General features: G+C 45.5%; 1 protein-coding gene and 1 long non-coding RNA gene across 4 annotated transcripts; one reads left to right on the top strand and one right to left on the bottom strand.

Moving 5' to 3' along the window:
• Positions 1 to 1,533: 1,533 nt before the first annotated feature.
• Positions 1,534 to 17,281, top strand: LOC135497836 (sorcin-like). 3 transcript variants are annotated; one of them, XM_064787784.1, is made up of 11 exons: positions 1,534 to 1,795; positions 2,367 to 2,429; positions 7,597 to 7,757; positions 8,818 to 8,877; positions 11,573 to 11,648; positions 12,010 to 12,034; positions 12,335 to 12,356; positions 12,706 to 12,859; positions 13,995 to 14,123; positions 15,760 to 15,833; positions 16,610 to 17,281. In XM_064787784.1, exons 1-11 carry the CDS (start codon positions 1,750 to 1,752, stop codon positions 16,634 to 16,636), a joined length of 837 nt encoding a protein of 278 aa, XP_064643854.1. In that variant the 5' UTR covers positions 1,534 to 1,749; the 3' UTR covers positions 16,637 to 17,281. The 3 variants fall into 3 exon arrangements, with proteins under 3 accessions (XP_064643854.1, XP_064643855.1, XP_064643856.1); XM_064787785.1 differs by having other exon boundaries at positions 1,740 to 1,815; XM_064787786.1 differs by lacking the exons at positions 1,534 to 1,795; positions 2,367 to 2,429 and adding an exon at positions 5,896 to 5,974.
• Positions 17,282 to 19,203: 1,922 nt separating this feature from the next.
• Positions 19,204 to 23,337, bottom strand: LOC135498167 (uncharacterized). Its single transcript, XR_010449014.1, has 3 exons — positions 20,761 to 23,337; positions 20,421 to 20,607; positions 19,204 to 20,258 (listed from the first exon to the last, which is right to left on the bottom strand). It is a non-coding gene; the product is annotated as an uncharacterized LOC135498167 (long non-coding RNA).
• Between the last annotated feature and the right edge of the window lie 1,176 nt (positions 23,338 to 24,513).

Below are 24,513 nucleotides of genomic sequence, written 5' to 3'. Positions count from 1 at the left end.
ACCTCCAGTGAAGTATCAATTCCTTAAACAAAAACACTGCAAAATTGCCAGGTCAGAAATGTAAACAAAGGCACGTGTGAACGATACCTATATAAGGACAGTAATGTCACTCGAAATCTGATTGGTTAAGAATGTGCACAATGCTTTGCTGAGGGATCTGGTTTTGGCCCTGCTGAAATTTAACATCAAGGGCACTATTGTGGAGCGAATAAGGTCCTTGGGTCTCTCTCGGGTCAGGGTGGCCCTGTTCCACCTACACCAATCCCCCGCTTGAGGAAAGCAGTGTACAAGTGGACTGTCTCCGGGCCCTCCTAGCGGCGAGGGATTATAACTATCCCAAGTCCCAATCATAGGCCTATAAATTGACCAGATTATTGCTCAGGTCGTTCTGATCCTGAAGTTGGTATGTCTATGCCCATATTTTAATGCTTTAATCTTATGTAACAATTATGGGAAAAACTGTTGTGCTCATTGTGTACCGTACTGTAAATATCTTCTTTTAGGAGGCAATGAAATTATTCATTTATTGTTATTAGCCTTAATATGTAAAGTCAAGGACTAAGTGAGCCCCCTTTAGGTCGGGGGAGCTCCCCCGAACCCCCCTACGAGCATATGTTAAGTGCAAGCTCTAACAACTACAGCTGTTACAATGGGGGGACACCCCCCAAACCCCCCTCCGTCGACATAGGTTTTTACCAGTGCGTTGGGGGGAAGCTCCCCCCCCCCCCCCCCCCCCCCCGGTGGACAGACAACTAGCCCTTCTGTGTCATACTGCTGGAGGGGGGGGGGGTGCGATGGGACCATCCATATAGTTCCTTCCGACACATTTTTGTTTTGGTAATGTAATACATTGTGATTGTCCTTATTCACGGGAATCGGGCGTTTCCAGTGATATACGACACTTAAATGGATTGTCCTCATGCATTCACTTTGGAAACGCATTTTAAAATAGATGTCACGTCCTGTTAATGGGGCACGTCATCATCGCGTACATTTGGGAAAAACTCCCTAACGAGACCGGAGCAGACGGCTGAAAGTAGTTTATTTATTGGCCGCTAGGGTACAGAATGTACGTCGCTCACCCGAATTTTTCACGCAACTTTTGCTAAATAGAGCTAGTTCTAGTTTGTGATTCATTTTGATACTTCAGATTTGGGCAGTAGACCAATATAACTTAGTCGTCAGTGTGGTTTTAAGCTGGAAAAACGTATTTATTTTTCTTAAAGTGCCTTTTTTGGACGGGTGTGTGCGATTGTTTTGTTTTTATGTCACGTGACCTCGACCATGTCGACACAAAATTGAAATAAACCACCCTTTTCTGTCATTATTTAGGACGGATATTTCTCTAATAAAAATATTAATATAATTGGCCAATTTCTTAGGCATATGATGTAGCGAATTCCCATGAAGATTTAAATTAATTTCAACCAATGGGATAGCAACCACCACCGGAAGATCGCGGAGAAATCGGTAAACTCAACGGAGTTAATTCAGAAAAATACCAAAAAAAATTGTTTGTAGGATACAATATTTACTCTCTTTATTTCTCATCAAATCAGGATATACTCCCACACACACGTGTATCTTAAGAGCCCCTCCTAAAGGGGGGCTTATTATTAGTCAGAATTTACTGCGTTCCTACTGCGCGTGTTATTGTTTATGGATTTGCGTCTGTGGTGTGGTTACCAAAAGGCTGTAATTATTCCGTCGTCATTTTCGCTTTGAATTGATCATACTAAAGACACAGTTATGGCAGGTTATGGTGGTTACCCCATGGGCAATCAGTCCTTCCAGGGTAAGGCATTGTAGTCGAAAGTAAGGGTCTATGGCTAGTATAGTAGTAACGCTGTTCTGTGGAGTCCTTGCCTGGTCTTCGTGTCCAGTCTGTGTAGATGTTGCCCAATACACATGATACCCGGTACCTATGTTCCCCGCTACCTATACCCCCCCCCCCCCCCAATACATACCTATGTTCCCCGGTACCTATGTTCCCCGGTACCTATGTTCCCCGGTACCTATGTTCCCCATATAATTTTAAAGGGGGACTATAGGCTGAAGCGAGCTAATTTGGCCATCTTCAGGTGACTAATATACAGAGTAGGGGCCCTAGGTCATGTCAGATTCAACACTACTAATATATTCCTCGTATAAGCTGGAATGAGTCATTTCGATTCCTATGAGATGTGAGACACTGAGAGACCCCTGTTGGCGACTTTATGTAACTTTATCTTGCCTGCCAAGCTGCTGCCTATATAGAGGATACAGCGTACCAGTCATGAAAGAAGAAAACAATGCTCATCATCAACAAATATCTATGATTTGATCTGTTCTTCTTTCGGACCTTAAATCCCTGGTTTTTACTTCAGGCCGACAGCAGCATGCACCGCCTCCACAACACCACCACCATGGACCTCCCCCCGGCATGCAGGGTAAGTTAATAATCTACCAACTTGAATGCTCTTTACTTCTGTAAGGCATTCTTCATTGGCGCAGTGGCCTGGAATCGTACGAGGGAACAGAAAGTTTACTGTAGTGGCCTGGAATCGTACGAGGGAACAGAAAGTTTACTGTAGTGGCCTGGAATTGTACGAGGGAACAGAAAGTTTACTGTAGTGGCCTGGAATCGTATGAGGGAACAGAAAGTTTACTGTAGTGGCCTGGAATCGTACGAGGGAACAGAAAGTTTACTGTAGTGGCCTGGAATCGTACGAGGGAACAGAAAGTTTACTGTAGTGGCCTGGAATCGTACGAGGGAACAGAAAGTTTACTGTAGTGGCCTGGAATCGTACGAGGGAACAGAAAGTTTACTGTAGTGGCCTGGAATCGTATGAGGGAACAGAAAGTTGACCGTAGTGGCCTGGAATCGTATGAGGGAACAGAAAGTTGACTGTAGTGGCCTGGAATCGTATGAGGGAACAGAAAGTTTACTGTAGTGGCCTGGAATCGTATGAGGGAACAGAAAGTTTACTGTAGTGGCCTGGAATCGTACGAGAGAACAGAAAGTTTACTGTAATGGCCTGGAATCGTACGAGGGAACAGAAAGTTTACTGTAATGGCCCGGAATCGTATGAGGGAACAGAAAGTTTACCGTAGTGGCCTGGAATCGTACGAGGGAACAGAAAGTTTACTGTAATGGCCCGGAATCGTATGAGGGAACGGAAAGTTTAATGTAGTGGCCTGGAATCGTACGAGAGAACAGAAAGTTTACTGTAGTGGCCTGGAATCGTACGATAGAACAGAAAGTTTACTGTAGTGGCCTGGAATCGTATGAGGGAACAGAAAGTTTACCGTAGTGGCCTGGAATCGTACGAGAGAACAGAAAGTTTACTGTAATGGCCTGGAATCGTACGAGGGAACAGAAAGTTTACTGTAGTGGCCTGGAATCGTACGAGGGAACAGAAAGTTTACTGTAATGGCCTGGAATCGTACGAGGGAACAGAAAGTTTACTGTAATGGCCTGGAAACGTACGAGGGAACAGAAAGTTTACTGTAATGGCCTGGAATCGTATGAGGGAACAGAAGTTGACCGTAGTGGCCTGGAATCGTACGAAGGAACAGAAAGTTGACTGTAGTGGCCTGGAATTGTACGAGGGAACAGAAAGTTTACTGTAATGGCCTGGAATCGTACGAGGGAACAGAAAGTTTAATGTAGTGACCTGGAATCGTACGAGAGAACAGAAAGTTTACTGTAATCGCCCGGAATCGTACGAGGGAACAGAAAGTTTACTGTAGTGGCCTGGAATCGTATGAGGGAACAGAAAGTTTACCGTAGTGGCTTGGAATCGTACGAGGAAACAGAAAGTTTACTGTAGTGGCCTGGAACCGTAAGAGGGAACAGAAAGTTCACTGTAGTGGCCTGGAATCGTATGAGGGAACAGAAAATTTACTGTAGTGGCTTGGAATCATACGAGGGAACAGAAAGTTTACTGTAATATTCTGGAATCGTACGAGTGAACAGAAAGTTTACCGTAGTGGCCTGGAATCGTATGAGGGAACAGAAAGTTGACTGTAGTGGCCTGGAATCGTACGAGGGAACAGATAGTTTACTGTAGTGGCCTGGAATCGTATGAAGGAACAGAAAGTTTACTGTAGTGGCCTGGAATCGTACGAGGGAACAGAAAGTTTACCGTAGTGGCCTGGAATCGTACGAGGGAACAGAAAGTTTACCGTAGTGGCCTGGAATCGTACGAGGGAACAGAAAGTTTACCGTAGTGGCCTGGAATCGTACGAGGGAAAAGAAAGTTGACTGTAGTGGCCTGGAATTGTACGAGGGAACAGATAGTTTACTGTAGTGGCCTGGAATCGTGGCCCGGAATCGTATGAAGGAACAGAAAGTTGACTGTAGTGGCCTGGAATGGTACGAGGGAACAGATAGTTTACTGTAGTGGCCTGGAATCATATGAAGGAACAGAAAGTTTACTGTAGAGGCCTGGAATTGTACGAGGGAACAGATAGTTTACTGTAGTGGCTTGGAATCATACGAGGGAACAGAAAGTTTACTGTAATATTCTGGAATCGTACGAGTGAACAGAAAGTTTACCGTAGTGGCCTGGAATCGTATGAGGGAACAGAAAGTTGACTGTAGTGGCCTGGAATCGTACGAGGGAACAGATAGTTTACTGTAGTGGCCTGGAATCGTATGAAGGAACAGAAAGTTTACTGTAGTGGCCTGGAATCGTACGAGGGAACAGAAAGTTTACCGTAGTGGCCTGGAATCGTACGAGGGAACAGAAAGTTTACCGTAGTGGCCTGGAATCGTACGAGGGAACAGAAAGTTTACCGTAGTGGCCTGGAATCGTACGAGGGAACAGAAAGTTGACTGTAGAGGCCTGGAATTGTACGAGGGAACAGATAGTTTACTGTAGTGGCCTGGAATCGTGGCCCGGAATCGTATGAAGGAACAGAAAGTTGACTGTAGTGGCCTGGAATGGTACGAGGGAACAGATAGTTTACTGTAGTGGCCTGGAATCATATGAAGGAACAGAAAGTTTACTGTAGAGGCCTGGAATTGTACGAGGGAACAGATAGTTTACTGTAGTGGCCTGGAATCGTACGAGGGAACAGAAAGTTTGATGTAGTGGCCTGGAATCGTACGAGAGAACAGAAAGTTTACTGCAGTGGCCTGGAATCGTATGAGGGAACAGAAAGTTGACCGTAGTGGCCTGGAATCGTACGAGGGAACAGAGAGTTGACTGTTTTGGCCTGGAATCGTACAGGAGAACAGAAAGTTTGATGTAGTGGCCTGGAATCGTACGAGGGAACAGAAAGTTTAATGTAGTGGCGTGGAATAGTACGAGTGAACAGAAAGTTTGATGTAGTGACCTGGAATCGTACGAGGGAACAGAAGGTTTAATGTAGTGGCGTGGGATCGTACGAGAGAACTGAAAGTTTACTGTAGTGGCCTGGAATCGTACGAGGGAACAGAAAGTTTACTGTGATGGCCTGGAATCGTATGAAGGAACAGAAAGTTTACTGTAATGGCCTGGAATCGTACGAGGGAACAGAAAGTTTACTGTAGTGGCCTGGAATCGTACGAGGGAACAGAAAGTTTACTGTGATGGCCTGGAATCGTATGAAGGAACAGAAAGTTTACTGTAATGGCCTGGAATCGTACGAGGGAACAGATAGTTTACTGTAGTGGCCTGGAATCGTACGAGGGAACAGATAGTTTACTGTAGTGGCCTGGAATCGTACGAGGGAACAGAAAGTTTACTGTAGTGGCCTGGAATCGTACGAGGGAACAGAAAGTTTACTGTAGTGGCCTGGAATCGTACGAGAGAACAGAAAGTTTACTGTAGTGGCCTGGAATCGTACGAGGGAACAGAAAGTTGACTGTAGTGGCCTTGAATCGTACGAGGGAACAGAAAGTTTAATGTAGTGGCCTGGAATCATACGAGAGTAACAGAAAGTTTACTGTAGTGGCCTGGAATCGTATGAGGGAACACGAGAACAACTGCCTCTGCTCTGAGTCAAAGTATGTCACCATTGACCGTATAGAACATGTTTGGCTTTATTTTTGGTACTTGTCATAGGAATAGCTGTACTCTACATGTGTTTACCATCACTATATTGACTGATTGGTGACTTACTTTTATACAACAGTTACCAGTTCATTGGGAAGATATTTCTATAAAGGTTTCCATTTACCTAAAAGTTAACTAAGAACGCTTGTTTAAAAATCAGACTTATCGTCTGATTGGAAATTTCCTAAACTTGTGAAAACTTATTCTTTGATTGGAAAAACTGAACGAAATTTCTAAATACACATATACAGTGGAACCCCGGTCGGTGACCACCTCAGTAACGCGACCACCCCGCGAACACGACCAAAATTCTCCGGTCCCGAATGGTTTTCTCTCTAATTCCCATTAACTGGCCCTCGCTAACACGACCACCCCGGTACCCAAACCGCGACCACCAGCTTGGTCGGTCCCAAACTGCAAATTAACCCCGCTAACGCGACCATGAGGCCTAATTGCCGTAATCAACCATGACCGCATCGTATCAATTGGCACCTTCTCGCAAATCCGTGTTGATAGTTAGCACCTCGAACACAATGACCATGGGAATCCATATGAAAATAAATGATGTGTGAGTGAGTTTGATCAAATGTAAGCGCAAATAAAATGAAGAATAAACTTTCTTTTCGACTCACGGTTTGTTTTCATCATTTAGTATTAAATGATGTCAAGAGGCATGCGCACGTAGTTTTTAGGACAAATAAATTATGTTGATTAGTAAGAGTACCAATACTCAAAGTAAAGAATGCTTACTACGTCGTAATATTGATAAAATACGTTTTTAAAAAGATGATTTAATCAGTACCAGTTCAAATTGGCTGAAGTTAAAGCAGGAAGACATCAGGAAGAATTCTCAACATCTTCTCACATCACCTCTCTCAATGTTAGCGGGAATATTAGCTTGACATCAAGAAGGGCAGCTGCCGATGGTGTGAATAACATGCTTGCTCTAATTAGCATGCTCAAGTTTTAATGTAATGTTTGGTCTAATTAGCTCTCGTCAGTTTATTTACTCATTTACATAAGTTGTAAATTAAACGCAAAACACTCAAGAAAATGATTTTTTATTCGTAATATACACACAAAATTATCGAATCACCCGGTGGCGTAGTCATTAATGCATGTCAATGTACACACAGCATATCTGCCAGGACGATGTTTTGGCGGGAAAACCTACTTATCATTCTTAAATTCACTAACGCGACCACCCCGGTAACACGACCACTTCGGCTTAGTCCCTTGGGTGGTCGTGTTACCGGGGTTCCACTGTATCATAACAATTTGAGAAATTTGTGCGAACTTTTGAACTTGAAAGCTAAACTTGAAAATATCATATTACTGTAACTACATATTACGGTATTTCTCCAGGCCACAGACAGAGATCATATTACTGTAACTACATGTTACAGTATTTCTCCAGGCCACAGACAGCGATCATATTACTGTAACTACATATTACAGTATTTCTCCAGGTCACAGTCAGAGTTCATATTACTGTAACTACATATTACCATATTACTCCAGCTCACGGACAGAGACCATATTACTCTAACTACGTATTCATTTATTTCTCCAGGCCATGGACAGCCACCCCACGCCCAGATGCAGATGATGCAAAACCAATGGCAGCAAGAGCAGCACTACCAGCAGTACCAACACTTCAGCCAACAGAGTCAGGTCTACGGTAGCTATGGCAGCCAGTTTCAACAGAATGTCTTCAGTATCAACCCTTCTCAGGTGAGCATGATGGTGTAGTGGTTACAGCCAAGGACTTCTGACTGATGGGACTTGGGTTCAAATCCCACCAGTTCAAAATAGGCATTGGAGAACACTGCGTTTTAGCATGCTATTGTACCAAACTTAAACTCCAGCCAGTATTACCGAGAAGCGATTCGGGGTAACTTCTGTAGCCTGCTACTGGTAGTTACATGCAGCACTCAAACTGGAAAGTTCCAAGATCAGTCGTTTGATAGCTCAAACTCGCACAATCATCATGGATCTGTTCTTTGCAATGTGTACCTGATAATGAGATTGAGAATATGACACCATATCTAATAGTACGAAGTGAACAAGATGGCTCCCGTATAAGAAGTCTGACACCATATCTAATAGTACAAAGTGAACTAGATAGCTCCCGTATATGAAGTCTGACACCATATCTAATAGTAGGAAGTGAACAAGATGGCTCCCGTATATGAAGTCGGACACCATATCTAATAGTAGGAAGTGAACAAGATGGCTCCCGTATATGAAGTCTGACACCATATCTAATAGTAGGAAGTGAACTAGATAGCTCCCGTATATGAAGTCTGACACCATATCTAATAGTAGGAAGTGAACTAGATGGCTCCCGTATATGAAGTCTGACACCATATCTAATAGTAGGAAGTGAACTAGATGGCTCCCGTATATGAAGTCTGACACCATATCTAATAGTAGGAAGTGAACTAGATGGCTCCCGTATATGAAGTCTGACACCATATCTAATAGTAGGAAGTGAACTAGATGGCTCCCGTATATGTTCAAAGTGACTTAATTGAGTAAGATGATATGTGAGCATGCGCATTACTACAGATACATATGGATAATGAAAAAGATACTATGACACATATTGCATTAAACTGTTTGAATCTTAAACAGGCAAGAATGTCTAGACCAAGGCAATGTGTGCACATCTTACCCTGCTGAATCGATGTGGTATGATATGAATTTTAATTGGACAAAGGAGACTAAAGGATTCTATCACACTATGATTTTAATCACAGCGTATTAAACTATTCTTTATTTTCCTTCACAGGCACTTGCATTCAAATCGGAACAGGAATTCCAAATAATTTTCAATCAGTACGTCAGCCCGGTAAGTAATTCCTCATAGCTCCATACACTGTGTCTGTCACATGAGACATACTGATAATTGGTCGTCCATCTAATAGTACGTGCACACAATCTCCAATAGGTCAGTAGCTCCTTCCCACCATGTCCACGTGCGACACTACCCTTGTTTACATGTGATACTACTGGAGCCCAGACTACCTTGTCCACCTAATATAATAACCCCAGGGCACAGACCGCCACCTGATATTACCCCAGGGCACAGACCACCATCTGATATTACCCCAGGGCACAGACCGCCACCTGATATTACCCCAGGGCACAGACCGCCACCTGATATTACCCCATGGCACAGACCACCACCTGATATTACCCCAGGGCACAGACCGCCACCTGATATTACCCCAGGGCACAGACCGCCACCTGATATTACCCCAGGGCACAGACCGCCACCTGATATTACCCCAGGGCACAGACCGCCACCTGATATTACCCCAGGGCACAGACCGCCACCTGATATTACCCCAGGGCACAGACCGCCACCTGATATTACCCCAGGGCACAGACCGCCACCTGATATTACCCCAGGGCACAGACCGCCACCTGATATTACCCCAGGGCACAGACCGCCACCTGATATTACCCCAGGGCACAGACCGCCACCTGATATTACCCCAGGGCACAGACCGCCACCTGATATTACCCCAGGGCACAGACCGCCACCTGATATTACCCCAGGGCACAGACCGCCACCTGATATTACCCCAGGGCACAGACCGCCATCTGATATTACCCCAGGGCACAGACCGCCACCTGATATTACCCCAGGGCACAGACCGCCACCTGATATTACCCCAGGGCACAGACCGCCACCTGATATTACCCCAGGGCACAGACCGCCACCTGATATTACCCCAGGGCACAGACCGCCACCTGATATTACCCCAGGGCACAGACCGCCAACTGATATTACCCCAGGGCACAGACCGCCATCTGATATTACCCCAGGGCACAGACCGCCATCTGATATTACCCCAGGGCACAGACCGCCACCTGATATTACCCCAGGGCACAGACCGCCACCTGATATTACCCCATGGCACAGACCGCCATCTGATATTACCCCAGGGCACAGACCGCCACCTGATATTACCCCAGGGCACAGACCGCCACCTGATATAACCCCAGGGCACAGACCGCCACCTGATATTACCCCAGGGCACAGACCGCCACCTGATATTACCCCAGGGCACAGACCGCCACCTGATATAATCCCAGGGCACAGACCGCCACCTGATATTACCCTATGGCACAGACCGCCATCTGATATTACCCCAGGGCACAGACCGCCACCTGATATTACCCCAGGGCACAGACCGCCACCTGATATAACCCCAGGGCACAGACCGCCACCTGATATTACCCCAGGGCACAGACCGCCACCTGATATTACCCCAGGGCACAGACCGCCATCTGATATTACCCCAGGGCACAGACCACCATCTGATATTACCCAAGGGCACAGACCACCACCTGATATTACCCCATGGCACAGACCGCCACCTGATATTACCCCAGGGCACAGACCGCCACCTGATATTACCCCAGGGCACAGACTGCCACCTGATATTACCCCAGGGCACAGAACGCCACCTGTTATTACCCCAGGGCACAGACCGCCACCTGATATTACCCCAGGGCACAGACCGCCACCTGATATTACCCCAGGGCACAGACCGCCATCTGATATTACCCCAGGGCACAGACCGCCACCTGATATTACCCCAGGGCACAGACCGCCATCTGATATTACCCCAGGGCACAGACCGCCATCTGATATAACCCCAGGGCACAGACCGCCATCTGATATTACCCCAGGGCACAGACCGCCATCTGATATTACCCCAGGGCACAGACCACCACCTGATATTACCCCAGGGCACAGACCGCCACCTGATATAACCCCAGGGCACAGACCGCCACCTGATATTACCCCAGGGCACAGACCGCCACCTGATATTACCCCAGGGCACAGACCGCCACCTGATATTACCCCAAGGCACAGACCACCATCTGATATTACCCCAGGGCACAGACTGCCACCTGATATAACCCCAGGGCACAGACCGCCACCTGATATTACCCAAGGGCACAGACCGCCATCTGATATTACCCCAGGGCACAGACCGCCACCTGATATTACCCCAGGGCACAGACCACCACCTGATATTACCCCAGGGCACAGACCGCCACCTGATATAACCCCAGGGCACAGACCACCATCTGATATTACCCCACGGCACAGACCGCCACCTGATATTACCCCAGGGCACAGACCGCCACCTGATATTACCCCAGGGCACAGACCGCCACCTGATATTACCCCAGGGCACAGACCGCCACCTGATATTACCCCAGGGCACAGACCGCCACCTGATATTACCCCAGGGCACAGACCGCCACCTGATATTACCCCAGAGCACAGACCGCCACCTGATATTACCCCAGGGCACAGACCGCCACCTGATATTACCCCAGGGCACAGACCGCCACCTGATATTACCCCAGGGCACAGACCGCCATCTGATATTACCCCAGGGCACAGACCGCCACCTGATATTACCCCAGGGCACAGACCGCCATTGGATGTGCCGGATCTCATTGAAGAGAAAGCCCTGATTGATGAGATATTTGATGAATGTGTTGACTTCTCTTGGCAGACTCTTGGAGGCATCCAAGCAGAGGAACTTCACAAACTCTTGAATGACCAGCCAAAGATCAAGAACTTCTATAGAAGTAAGTGATACCAGACATTCATAAGTGATCTTGGCTTTTACAGGTGTTTTTCAGTTCTATTTTCAATTCCTAGGTGTCCCTAGCAGTACTGGATGCTTGATGTTTGATCGTGATTTTGCTCGGGCACTGAAGGGGTTAAGCTCATTGTGGTGATACCAAGGAAATGATTCTTCAGACAATGTCAAATGAGGAAAACCAATCCACAGTGATTTGAGTCCCATTTCATGAGATGTAGGTCTGTTATGACCTTTTTGTCAAAACAGATTCGAATTGAATTTACTGAATGGTTGTCTGTTGATCGTTAACCCTTTAGCCTTGCACAGCTTCATAACTGTAATGTTTGATCGTTTCCCCATTCCAGTCACTTGGAGCATGGAACTTTGCAAGTAAGTGCAATCATATTCATGAAACTTGTCCAAATCAATGGTTGAGTGCCAATGGGCAATTTCCACTTTGTCCACTTCTATCAGTTTTCAATCAATCAATCAATATTGGCCTTTGAAAAACGCTCCAATTACTCAGCGAGTGGTTTTTAGTGTGGTTGACAATGTTGATGCCACTCGATTTCTATAAGATAAATCTTGACGATATATTGAATGACGGTGATCAAATTGAGACAAGCCTTCAGGGAAGATATCACCTAAACACCACTCTCTTGAATTAACCTCCCCTTTGTTGTCTTTCAGGATCATGATAATGATGCTGGACGTATCCTTTTAGCAGTTGACATAATTGTTCATCATTAGCGTTGAAAAAAGGATTTTAATGCGAAAGGGTGAGGGTTTTCATCTGAAGATGAAGTGTAGAAACGGGGCTTTTTGTAAAAGGTAAACGTTTCAGACTGTCTACAACAGAATTTGGATTCATATGGGAAAGGAGAGTATTCACATAGAACTCAAAGTCTGGAAGCGAGCCTTTTGGTGGTGGCAAAAGTTCCAGTCTATGTACTGTGAAGTTGAACCAAGGTTTTGATCCACCGGATTGTGAAACAATGATTTTGTACCCACTTTGGAAGGAAGAAATCAGAGAACCATGATTATCTTTAACCCTCTCCCAGCGTAACAAGGATGGTATCATGCAGTACGGAGAGTTCAAAGAGTTGTTGCAATGTCTTCTTCACTGGCATCAACTGTTCAAAACGTGCGCCGACCAGGATGGGTCTGGCTTCGTCGAGGCAAATGAGCTGCTCAATATCATCATGAGGAAATTTGGTGGGTTGTTCGATGAAATGTCATTAACAAGTTGATCGATTTCATTGGCCTATTGTTTGAATGATTACTGCCCATAAGTTCGAAGGTCCATAAGTCCGAAGGTTCGCAAGTCCGAAGGTTCACTAGTCCAAAGGTCCATAAGTCCGAAAACAAAGTTTTGAAATTGATGATTTTTGGCCTATTAAACCAAAAATCTTCCAAATATTAACACTGTCAGCGCCAAGGCTTTTTTCAGTGTTTTCTGAAAAGTTTGTCATTACTTACTGACATTGCTTGTATTCCACTCATACAGTCACTCCATATGATGGGCCGGCCCAGGTCTCTTGCTTGTGACCATTCTTTGTCATGTGTACTGGTATAGTTTATCCTCTAGATAATATGTCCTCCTGACTCAATCTGTTCTCCATGAACAACTCTCCTCAACTACCTTAAAATTCCCTCCACCCAAAAGTACACACAGATCTGTGATGTCATCACTACATGAGCACAATGTCATTATTTGTGTGTAAGTGGTCTGCTAGTTAAAGTTAACATTTTCCGTGGGGGGCCAGCGTTCCCCCGATTTTACCCCTTAATAAAAATAATCTAGCATCACGAGTATATCTTTTCTGAGGCATTCCTGTTACTTATGGACCTTAGGACTTGTGAACCTTCGGACTTGTTGACCCTTTTACATTACTTTTGGACTTAAAGTCTTTTAGACTTACGGACCTGTGGACCTTCAGAATTATGGGTTGTTTTCAAAATGGGATTTTTCCTTTGTGGTCTTATGGACCTTCGGACTTATGGGCAGTCACTGTTTGAATGAGGGACAGTGCTGTCAAGCAGAATATTTTCACGGATTTTATATATTGAATAGAAAATTGGGGTAAAATGATTGGTGTGAACATTGATGTCTTCAAGATAGCCATGCTGAGCCTCAATATCATGAGGTCTGGTTCTGGTCGAAGCCAGATGACTTTATAAGGTATTCAGAGGCAGATTTTGGTTCCACACCGAAGCAGACCAAGGAGAAAATGTGCGGGAAAGTTGAGGAAATAATTGCATTATTGAATATCCTATTTGTGAAGTCAAAATATAAAACCATGGCAAAGGCAGAAAGATTTTGATTTATAGATTTTTAATTGATTTACAGGGTACAACCTTTCTCACAAAGCCGTAACGACGCTTCTCAAACGTTACTCGCGTGCAATGGATGACGGCCGATGCCTTATTGCCTTTGATGACTTCGTGGCTCTTTCAGTGAGACTCCGAGCATACACAGGTAAGAAACTGATAGTCAATCAGCCTCATAGACGGCGTGGAGTGCGACTCCGAGCATACACAGGTAAGAAACTGATAGTCAATCAGCCTCATAGACGGCGTGGAGTGTGACTCCGAGCATAAACAGGTAAAGAACTGATAGTCAATCAGCCTCGTAGACGGCGTGGAGTGTGACTCCAAGCATACACAGGTAAGGAACTGATAGTCAATCAGCCTCATAGACAGCGTGGAGTGCGACTCCGAGCATACACAGGTAAGGAACTGATAGTCAATCAGCCTCGTAAGTGGCCTGGAGTGCGACCTGGAGCATGCACAGGTAAGGAACTGATACTCCAAGCATACACAGATAAGAGCATAGCTTGATGACTCCGAGCATACACAGATAAGAGCATAGCTTGATGACTCCGAGCATACACAGGTAAGAGCATAGCTTGATGACTTCGAGCATACACTGGTAAGAGCATAGCTTGATGACTCACACAGGTAAGAGCATAGCTTGATGACTCCGAGCATACACAGGTAAGAGCATAGCTTGATGACTCCCGAGCATACACTGGTAAGAGCATAGCTTGATGACTCACACAGGTAAGAGCATAGCTTGATGACTCCGAGCATACACAGGTAAGAGCATAGCTTGATGACTCCGAGCATAGCTTGATGACTCCGAGCATACACAGGTAAGAGCATAGCTTGATGACTCCGAGCATACACAGGTATGAGCATAGCTTGATGACTCCGAGCATACACAGGTAAGAGCATGGCTTGATGACTCCGAGCATACACTGGTAAGAGCATAGCTTGATGACTCCGAGCATACAGGTAAGAGCATAGCTTGATGACTCCGAGCATACACAGGTAAGAGCATAGCTTGATGACTCCGAGCATACACAGGTAAAAGCATAGCTTGATGACTCCGAGCATACACTGGTAAGAGCATAGCTTGATGACTCCGAGCATACACAGGTAAGAGCATAGCTTGATGACTCCGAGCATACACAGGTAAGAGCATAGCTTGATGACTCCGAGCATACACAGGTAAGAGCATAGCTTGATGACTCCGAGCATACACTGGTAAGAGCATAGCTTGATGACTCCGAGCATACACTGGTAAGAGCAAGGCCGTATAGTCAGTCAAATGGCTTGGTGGGTCCTGGGCGGTATGTGGGCAGGAATACCCACAACAGGAGAGGTCCATTGGCAGACAAACGATCGTTTGTCACAAGGCATGCTCATTATGAATATGACTTCAGGTTTGCTGGCACACACTCATACATGTCTCCGCCTGTCGTCATTAGTGTTGACAGAGGTGCCACTGTCAGAGACTAGAATCTGGTGTGCTGTGCGATATTGATATTGTGTAGTCTGCCATCCAATACATGTTAATGTTGCCATCAGTTAAGACCCAAGAGGACAAGCAAACATTTCAAAAGAATGCTGATGATTGTGTCATATACTTTCAACATCATCATCATCATCATCATCATATCTGGTGTCCTGCCCCACTATTGGGCCTTTGACAGAGATATATTTCTTATCAATTTTTTTTAATCAATGGAAGAAAATAGTGACACGGGCGTTTGGAGAGCTAATGAGACAAGGCCAACCCCCACTTTCATTGATTGAAATTTCCGTTGCAGAAGCTTTTCGTGCGCGGGACCGGACGAACCACAACGGGCAAGAGACAGGACGAACAGACTACGGTTATGATGATGTAAGTTCCAAGCCATTGCGGCTTCCCTGTGGATGAGAGGGGGAGAATAGGCAGGCACTGGGGTGTCCAATCAGGGGTTGGGGGATTCACTCGGGGAGCTGTCAGTGGTCAGTGGTCTTCAGGGGCTTAAGTGCACAGGCCAATCACTCGGGTTTAATTTCATGAGAGATTTCTATTTGTGTTCAAGATTAAGTACAGTTTGGCTATACTGTGCACCAATAGGGGATCTCCCTTCTCACATGTTACACGGGTGACCTATTCAGGTCCAAAGTCTATATCATCGGAGAAGACAGGTTTCTCTGCCTGGAGGTTCACTTGGTGGAGACCAAAGTCTATCCTCATAGAAGACAGGTTTCTCTGCCTGGAGGTTCACTTGGTGGAGACCAAAGTCTCTATCCTCATAGAAGACAGGTTTCTCTGCCTGGAGGTTCACTTGGTGGAGACCAAAGTCTCTATTCTCAGAGAAGACAGGTTTCTCTGCCTGGAGGTTCACTTGGTGGAGACCAAAGTCTCTATTCTCAGAGAAGACAGGTTTCTCTGCCTGGAGGTTCACTTGGTGAAGACCAAAGTCTCTATTCTCAGAGAAGACTGGTCTCTCTGCCTGGAGGTTCACTTGGTGGAGACCAAAGTCTCTATTCTCAGAGAAGACAGGTTTCTCTGCCTGGAGGTTCACTTGGTGGAGACCAAAGTCTCTATCCTCAGAGAAGACATGTTTCTCTGCCTGGAGGTTCACTTGGTGGAGACCAAAGTTGTAATGATTTGTTTTTTCGTTTCAGTTCATCCAGTGTGTGATGTGTCTGTAGACCGGCAGCGAGAGGCCATGAACAACGCTGAAGACCCCTTTCCGTCCATGTAGTTGTAGACTTGTGCTGTCTGTTTCTCTAGACATGTCATCTTGTCCACAATCATTCACCTTGGAGTGTGTTGAATTCATGGAACATATCAAGCACTATAACGATTGTACGTTCCATGACAGGATTTAGATCAGAACATCAAGGGGACTGTCCTAAGTAGACGAGGAATTCTTGATTGCATGAGGATGTCTTGTCATGACGTTTATTATGTTATCATACATGTACAGAAGAGAGCTAGCCCTTTAGTGTATCGTAATATAAAATGTCAAGCTTTTGTAGGTCTGGAAACCATCTTTGTCAAGGTTAAGTCACAGTGTTCCCTGGCCGTCGCTCATCCTCATTGTTCAAAACATTGTGATAAGACCATGTGGAGGAACTTCAAAAACTTATTCATATCCTTGGCTTCTGAAAAGTTAAATTTCTAACAGAACTATTTTTTGTTTATTTGTTTACTTATACTTGTATTTATCAAGAATAAATTGCAGAAGCAGATAAAGTACTCTTGATATTTCTTGGAATTCGAATGATCAGTTATTGTTGTTTTGTATATGTTCTATATTATGTAAATATCTAGATGCAGATTATATTCAATACTATTTATTTTGTCTTCTACTTTCTACTCTAAGTTATCAAGAATGTACAGAAGAATTTGTGTGTAACAAACTCAACTCAACCAGCAGCTTCTGGTGGTTTACTGCATAGGAAAGCCTTTTTGGCTCACCGTAGGCGAGTCTATACAACACTGCAGTGCCGTCAGTCGTCATCTGTATCCTGTTTCAAAAACAGTGGCACTTTTCTTAACCGCTAGGGCTATGAACTTGAAACTTTGTACACTGACCCCCCCAACCCCCCCAGGTCAGGTGACCTCCAACTCTGTCTTTCGGTCTGACCTGATTCTCGACATGCCCACCAGGGGACCAAAAGTTAAAACCTAAAAAGTGCCATATCTCTTATAAGCAACTCGTTTTCGCTAATTTAAGTTCTCCTAGCAAAGATACATCACATATCGTACAGGTTTTTGATTTGACCTAATTTTCAAGGTCGCAGAGGTCAAATGGTGTAAATTGGCTGTTTGAGGGTAACTAGGGCATGTTTCTTAACCACTGAAGCTAAGATAATGAAATTTAGTACATTACAACTTGGCTATGTCTTGGTCAATGTCACAACCGATCCATGATGGAGATTAGGTTACAACTTGACTATGTCTTGGTCAATGTCACAACCCAACCACGATGGAGATTAGGTTACAACTTGGCTATGTCTTGGTCAATGTCACAACCCAACCACGATGGAGATTAGGTTACAACTTGACTATGTCTTGGTCAATGTCACAACCCAACCATGATGGAGATTAGGTTACAACTTGACTATGTCTTGGTCAATGTCACAACCCAACCACGATGGAGATTAGGTTACAACTTGACTATGTCTTGGTCAATGTCACAACCCAACCATGATGGAGATTAGGTTACAACTTGACTATGTCTTGGTCAATGTCACAACCCAACCACGATGGAGATTAGGTTACAACTTGACTATGTCTTGGTCAATGTCACAACCCAACCATGATGGAGATTAGGTTACAACTTGACTATGTCTTGGTCAATGTCACAACCCAACCACGATGGAGATTAGGTTACAACTTGACTATGTCTTGGTCAATGTCACAACCCAACCACGATGGAGATTAGGTTACAACTTGACTATGTCTTGGTCAATGTCACAACCCAACCACGATGGAGATTAGGTTACAACTTGGCTATGTCTTGGTCAATGTCACAACCCAACCACGATGGAGATTAGGTTACAACTTGACTATGTCTTGGTCAATGTCACAACCCAACCACGATGGAGATTAGGTTACAACGTAGCTATGTCTCGGTCAATGTCACAACCCAACCACGATGGAGATTAGGTTACAACTTGACTATGTCTTGGTCAATGTCACAACCCAACCACGATGGAGATTAGGGTCACAACCCAACCACGATGGAGATTAGGTTACAACTTGACTATGTCTTGGTCAATGTCACAACCCAACCACGATGGAGATTAGGTTACAACTTGGCTATGTCTTGGTCAATGTCACAACCCAACCACGATGGAGATTAGGTTACAACTTGACTATGTCTTGGTCAATGTCACAACCCAACCACGATGAAGATTAGGTTACAACTTGGCTATGTCTTGGTCAATGTCACAACCCAACCACGATGGAGATTAGGTTACAACTTGACTATGTCTTGGTCAATGTCACAACCCAACCACGATGGAGATTAGGTTACAACTTGACTATGTCTTGGTCAATGTCACAACCCAACCACGATGGAGATTAGGTTACAACTTGACTATGTCTTGGTCAATGTCACAACCCAACCACGATGGAGATTAGGTTACAACTTGACTATGTCTCGGTCAATCTCGCAACCTGACCACAATTGAGATTAAGGTAGCAGTCAGCGCACAAGTTCTTGAAAAACCTTTCAAATAAGCAGCAAAACAACAACACTTGAATATAACTTTATATATAAATTTATTCATAATATATATCATATATCACTATGGTAAAACAGGCAATTAAAATATCAGTGCAAGGGGTACGACAGTTGTTATAGTGTGCCCACCCCCCACAAAGTCAACCTGAGACTTAAAAGACCAGAAGAGCAGCAGGGTTGTTTTGTCATTCATGGGGTACGACAGTTGTTATAGTGTGCCCACCCCCCACAAAGTCAACCTGAGACTTAAAAGACCAGAAGAGCGGCAGGGTTGTTTTGTCATTCATGGGGTAGTACAGTTGTTATAGTGTGCCCACCCCCCACAAAGTCAACCTGAGACTTAAGACCAGAAGAGCGGCAGGGTTGTTTTGTCATTCATGGGGTACGACAGTTGTTATAGTGTGCCCACCCCCCACAAAGTCAACCTGAGACTTAAGACCAGAAGAGCAGCAGGGTTGTTTTGTCATTCATGGGGTACGACAGTTGTTATAGTGTGCCCACCCCCCACAAAGTCAACCTGAGACTTAAAAGACCAGAAGAGCAGCAAGATGTTTTGTCATTCATGGGGTACGACAGTTGTTATAGTGTGCCCACCCCCCACAAAGTCAACCTGAGACTTAAAAGACCAGAAGAGCAGCAGGGTTGTTTTGTCATTCATGGGGTACTACAGTCGTTATAGTGTCCCCCCCCCCCACAAAGTCAACCTGAGACTTAAAAGACCAGAAGAGCAGCAGGGTTGTTTTGTCATTCATGGGGTACTACAGTTGTTATAGTGTGCCCACCCCCCACAAAGTCAACCTGAGACTTAAAAGACCAGAAGAGCAGCAGGGTTGTTTTGTCATTCATGGGGTACGACAGTTGTTATTGTGTGCCCACCCCCCACAAAGTCAACCTGAGACTTAAGACCAGAAGAGCAGCAGGGTTGTTTTGTCATTCATGGGGTACTACAGTTGTTATAGTGTGCCCACCCCCCACAAAGTCAACCTGAGACTTAAGACCAGAAGAGCGGCAGGGTTGTTTTGTCATTCATGGGGTACTACAGTTGTTATTGTGTGCCCACCCCCCACAAAGCCAACCTGAGACTTAAAAGACCAGAAGAGCAGCAGGGTTGTTTTTGTCATTCATGGGGTACTGGGTTAGGGTTACTACAGTTGTTATAGTGTCCCCACCCCCCACAAAGTCAACCTGAGACTTAAAAGACAGTTGTTATAGTGTCCCCACCCCCCCACAAAGTCAACCTGAGACTTAAGACCAGAAGAGCGGCAGGGTTGTTTTGTCATTCATGGGGTACTACAGTTGTTATAGTGTCCCCACCCCCCCACAAAGTCAACCTGAGACTTAAAAGACCAGAAGAGCAGCAGGGTTGTTTTGTCATTCATGGGGTACTACAGTTGTTATAGTGTCCCCACCCCCCACAAAGTCAACCTGAGACTGTTTTTATGGATATCAAAGTAATCTTGTCTAAAAAAACACTTCTTTGTGTATAGATTAGTTGTCTTTTATGAGACATTTGTTTTGTCATTCATGGGGTACTACAGTTGTTATAGTGTCCCCCCCCCCCCCCCCCACAAAGTCAACCTGAGACTTAAGACCAGAAGAGCAGCAGGGTTGTTTTGTCATTCATGGGGTACTACAGTTGTTATAGTGTCCCCACCCACCACAAAGTCAACCTGAGACTTAAAAGACCAGAAGAGCAGCAGGGTTGTTTTGTCATTCATGGGGTACGACAGTTGTTATAGTGTGCCCACCCCCCACAAAGTCAACCTGAGACTTAAGACCAGAAGAGCAGCAGGGTTGTTTTGTCATTCATGGGGTACTACAGTTGTTATTGTGTGCCCACCCCCCACAAAGTCAACCTGAGACTTAAGACCAGAAGAGCAGCAGGGTTGTTTTGTCATTCATGGGGTACTACAGTTGTTATACTTATAGTGTGCCCACCCCCCACAAAGTCAACCTGAGACTGAAAAGACCAGAAGAGCAGCAGGGTTGTTTTGTCATTCATGGGGTACTACAGTTGTTATAGTGTGCCCACCCCCCACAAAGTCAACCTGACACTTAAAAGACCAGAAGAGCAGCAGGGTTGTTTTGTCATTCATGGGGTACTACAGTTGTTATAGTGTCCCCACCCCCCACAAAGTCAACCTGAGACTTAAAAGACCAGAAGAGCAGCAGGGTTGTTTTGTCATTCATGGGGTACTACAGTTGTTATACTTATAGTGTGCCCACCCCCCACAAAGTCAACCTGAGACTGAAAAGACCAGAAGAGCAGCAGGGTTGTTTTGTCATTCATGGGGTACTACAGTTGTTATAGTGTGCCCACCCCCCACAAAGTCAACCTGACACTTAAAAGACCAGAAGAGCAGCAGGGTAGTTTTGTCATTCATGGGGTACTACAGTTGTTATAGTGTCCCCACCCACCACAAAGTCAACCTGAGACTTAAAAGACCAGAAGAGCAGCAGGGTTGTTTTGTCATTCATGGGGTACTACAGTTGTTATAGTGTCCCCACCCCCCACAAAGTCAACCTGAGACTTAAAAGACCAGAAGAGCAGCAGGGTTGTTTTGTCATTCATGGGGTACTACAGTTGTTATTGTGTGCCCACCCCCAACATAGTCAACCTGAGACTTAAAAGACCAGAAGAGCAGCAGGGTTGTTTTGTCATTCATGGGGTACTACAGTTGTTATAGTGTGCCCACCCCCCACAAAGTCAACCTGAGACTTGAAAGACCAGAAGAGCAGCAGGGTTGTTTTGTCATTCATGGGGTACTACAGTTGTTATAGTGTCCCCACCCCCCACAAAGTCAACCTGAGACTGTTTTTATGGATATCAAAGTAATCTTGTCTAAAAAAACACTTCTTTGTGTATAGATTAGTTGTCTTTTATGAGACATTTGCATCGGTAAAAGAAGATGGCAATTACATTATTTGATGGCACAAGGCCATCTCCGGTAGATTGGGTGTGGACGTTGCCTCCACGTACAATTTGTACATTTCAGGATTTTCTAGATCTCTGCAAATAATCTTGGACTAAAATCAAGCCCATCACAATGCAATACCATGATTTCTATGAATGTGAGGATGGCTATCGTAATAGACGGTCAAAGAACGTCAAGCTGCCACATCTAAATAAGATATGTGCGGCAGAATTCCGCAAACATGGTAACTGCCAGTGTTGTTGAAGCCAGAAATGGAACACACGGAAAAAGCAGAAGCTATATGTGATATAATGGTACTACAGTAGAACTCGCGTAACTCGGCACCTTCGGCACTGGCATATTTTAAGACAACTTACAAAGAGGCCGAGTAAAGATAATTCGTCAAAATGACGACTTACAGAACTCATTTGATGCCATCTTTATAGAACAACAACCTCGTGTCATGTGTACATAACACACAATGGGCAGGAGATTAGGCCTTCATGTCATAGCTGTGCGGGATTCGGTGAATGGCCGACTGGTATCCATTCGCAACATGCTTGCACACTGCACTATCTAGTTTGCACGCGGCAATACAGTCTCACTGCCTCCACCAAATCATTTTCCGGCAGTGACGAGTTACAGGTGTAATTTTACTTACATGGGACTGTAAGATTAGTGCCGACTTATGTTAAATGACGACTTGGATGCATATTGTTAAATGGAATTAACGTTGTATGAAATTGGGACTTTCTGGCAGGTGCTGTGCACAGTGACGGGTTATACGACTTCGAATTACACGAGTTCTACTGTAGTTGGCTGAACATCTAGTATTTTGGGAACCTCTCTATGTGTTTGTCCATTTGCACTTGTTGCAACATTTCTCCAGGGTTCAGTGGAATTTTCCCCTGCCCTGGGTCATCAAGGTGTTTGTAGGTCATTTCTATACTAAGTTAATTGGTTCAATTAACTTCTGAAATGTTACTGGCTTAGAAAGTAATATGTGTGACATCTTCATTTTAAAATCAACCAATCACGGTAGACTTTAGTCACATGGACACGCCCCACCTCTTTTTCTAAATGTTGTTTTTCATGACATGAGAATAGCCTGTCAAGCCGAAAGGCGGCTGGAGTTTTCTCTCGTCTCCACACCTACACTGAGGCTCAACCGAGGAGCATGCTGAACTGACCCATGGGCCAGGACACCTACACTGAGGCTCAACCGAGGAGCATGCTGAACTGACCCGTGGGCCTGGACACCTACACTGAGGCTCAACCGAGGAGCATGCTGAACTGACCCGTGGGCCTGGACACCTACACTGAGGCTAACTGAGGAGCATGCTGAACTGACCCGTGGGCCTGGACACCTACACCGAGGCTCACTGAGGAGCATGCTGAACTGACCCGTGGGCCTGGACACCTACACTGAGGCTCACCGAGGAGCATGCTGAACTGACCCGTGGGCCTGGACACCTACACCGAGGCGCACTGAGGAGCATGCTGAACTGACCTGTGGGCCTGGACACCTACACTGAGACTCACTGAGGAGCATGCTGAACTGACCCGTGGGCCTGGACACCTACACTGAGGCTCACTGAGGAGCATGCTGAACTGACCCGTGGGCCTGGACACCTACACCGAGGCTCACTGAGGAGCATGCTGAACTGACCCGTGGGCCTGGACACCTACACTGAGACTCACTGAGGAGCATGATGAACTGACCCGTGGGCCTGGACACCTACACTGAGGCTCACCGAGGAGCATGCTGAACTGACCCGTGGGCCTGGACACCTACACTGAGGCTCAACCGAGGAGCATGCTGAACTGACCCGTGGGCCTGGGCACCTACACTGAGGCTCAACCGAGGAGCATGCTGAACTGACCCGTGGGCCTGGACACCTACACTGAGGCTCAACCGAGGAGCATGCTGAACTGACCCGTGGGCCTGGACACCTACACTGAGGCTAACTGAGGAGCATGCTGAACTGACCCGTGGGCCTGGACACCTACACCGAGGCTCACTGAGGAGCATGCTGAACTGACCCGTGGGCCTGGACACCTACACTGAGGCTCACCGAGGAGCATGCTGAACTGACCCGTGGGCCTGGACGCGAAATTTTTATTCCCAAACAGGTTTGCTGTTAGAAAAAAAATCTGCCTTTTGATTGGTTCAAAGTTTTTTACGTCAGCAGCAATGGCGGCGGCTTTGACTCTGTGCAATTTTGACCGCTCTGAACAAGAAAATACCGATTTCTTCTTCGAGAATTATCGAAACCTTTATGTAAGTTTACTATATAGTGAAATTATTAATCAGTGCATCTAAAAGACTGAACTTCATCGTACTATAACTTGTAAATAATGCAGCAATCCGATTATAAAATGTTTGTTTACACATGGGCCAACACAGTACACAGAT

The sequence above is a fragment of the Lineus longissimus genome, chromosome 13 (genome assembly GCF_910592395.1).
Source record: "Lineus longissimus chromosome 13, tnLinLong1.2, whole genome shotgun sequence".
Lineage (NCBI taxonomy): Eukaryota > Metazoa > Nemertea > Pilidiophora > Heteronemertea > Lineidae > Lineus > Lineus longissimus.
The sequence above is the reverse complement of the archived record's forward strand: the minus strand, read 5'-3'. Positions and strand labels throughout refer to the sequence as shown.

Coding starts and splice junctions, on each gene's coding strand:
- LOC135497836 (XM_064787784.1), top strand. CDS start 1,750: ATGGCAGGTTATGGTGGTTACCCCATGGGCAATCAGTCCTTCCAGG. Junction 1,796..2,366: donor GGGCAATCAGTCCTTCCAGG/GTAAGGCATTGT, acceptor TTTTTACTTCAG/GCCGACAGCAGCATGCACCG. Junction 12,860..13,994: donor TATCATCATGAGGAAATTTG/GTGGGTTGTTCG, acceptor ATTGATTTACAG/GGTACAACCTTTCTCACAAA.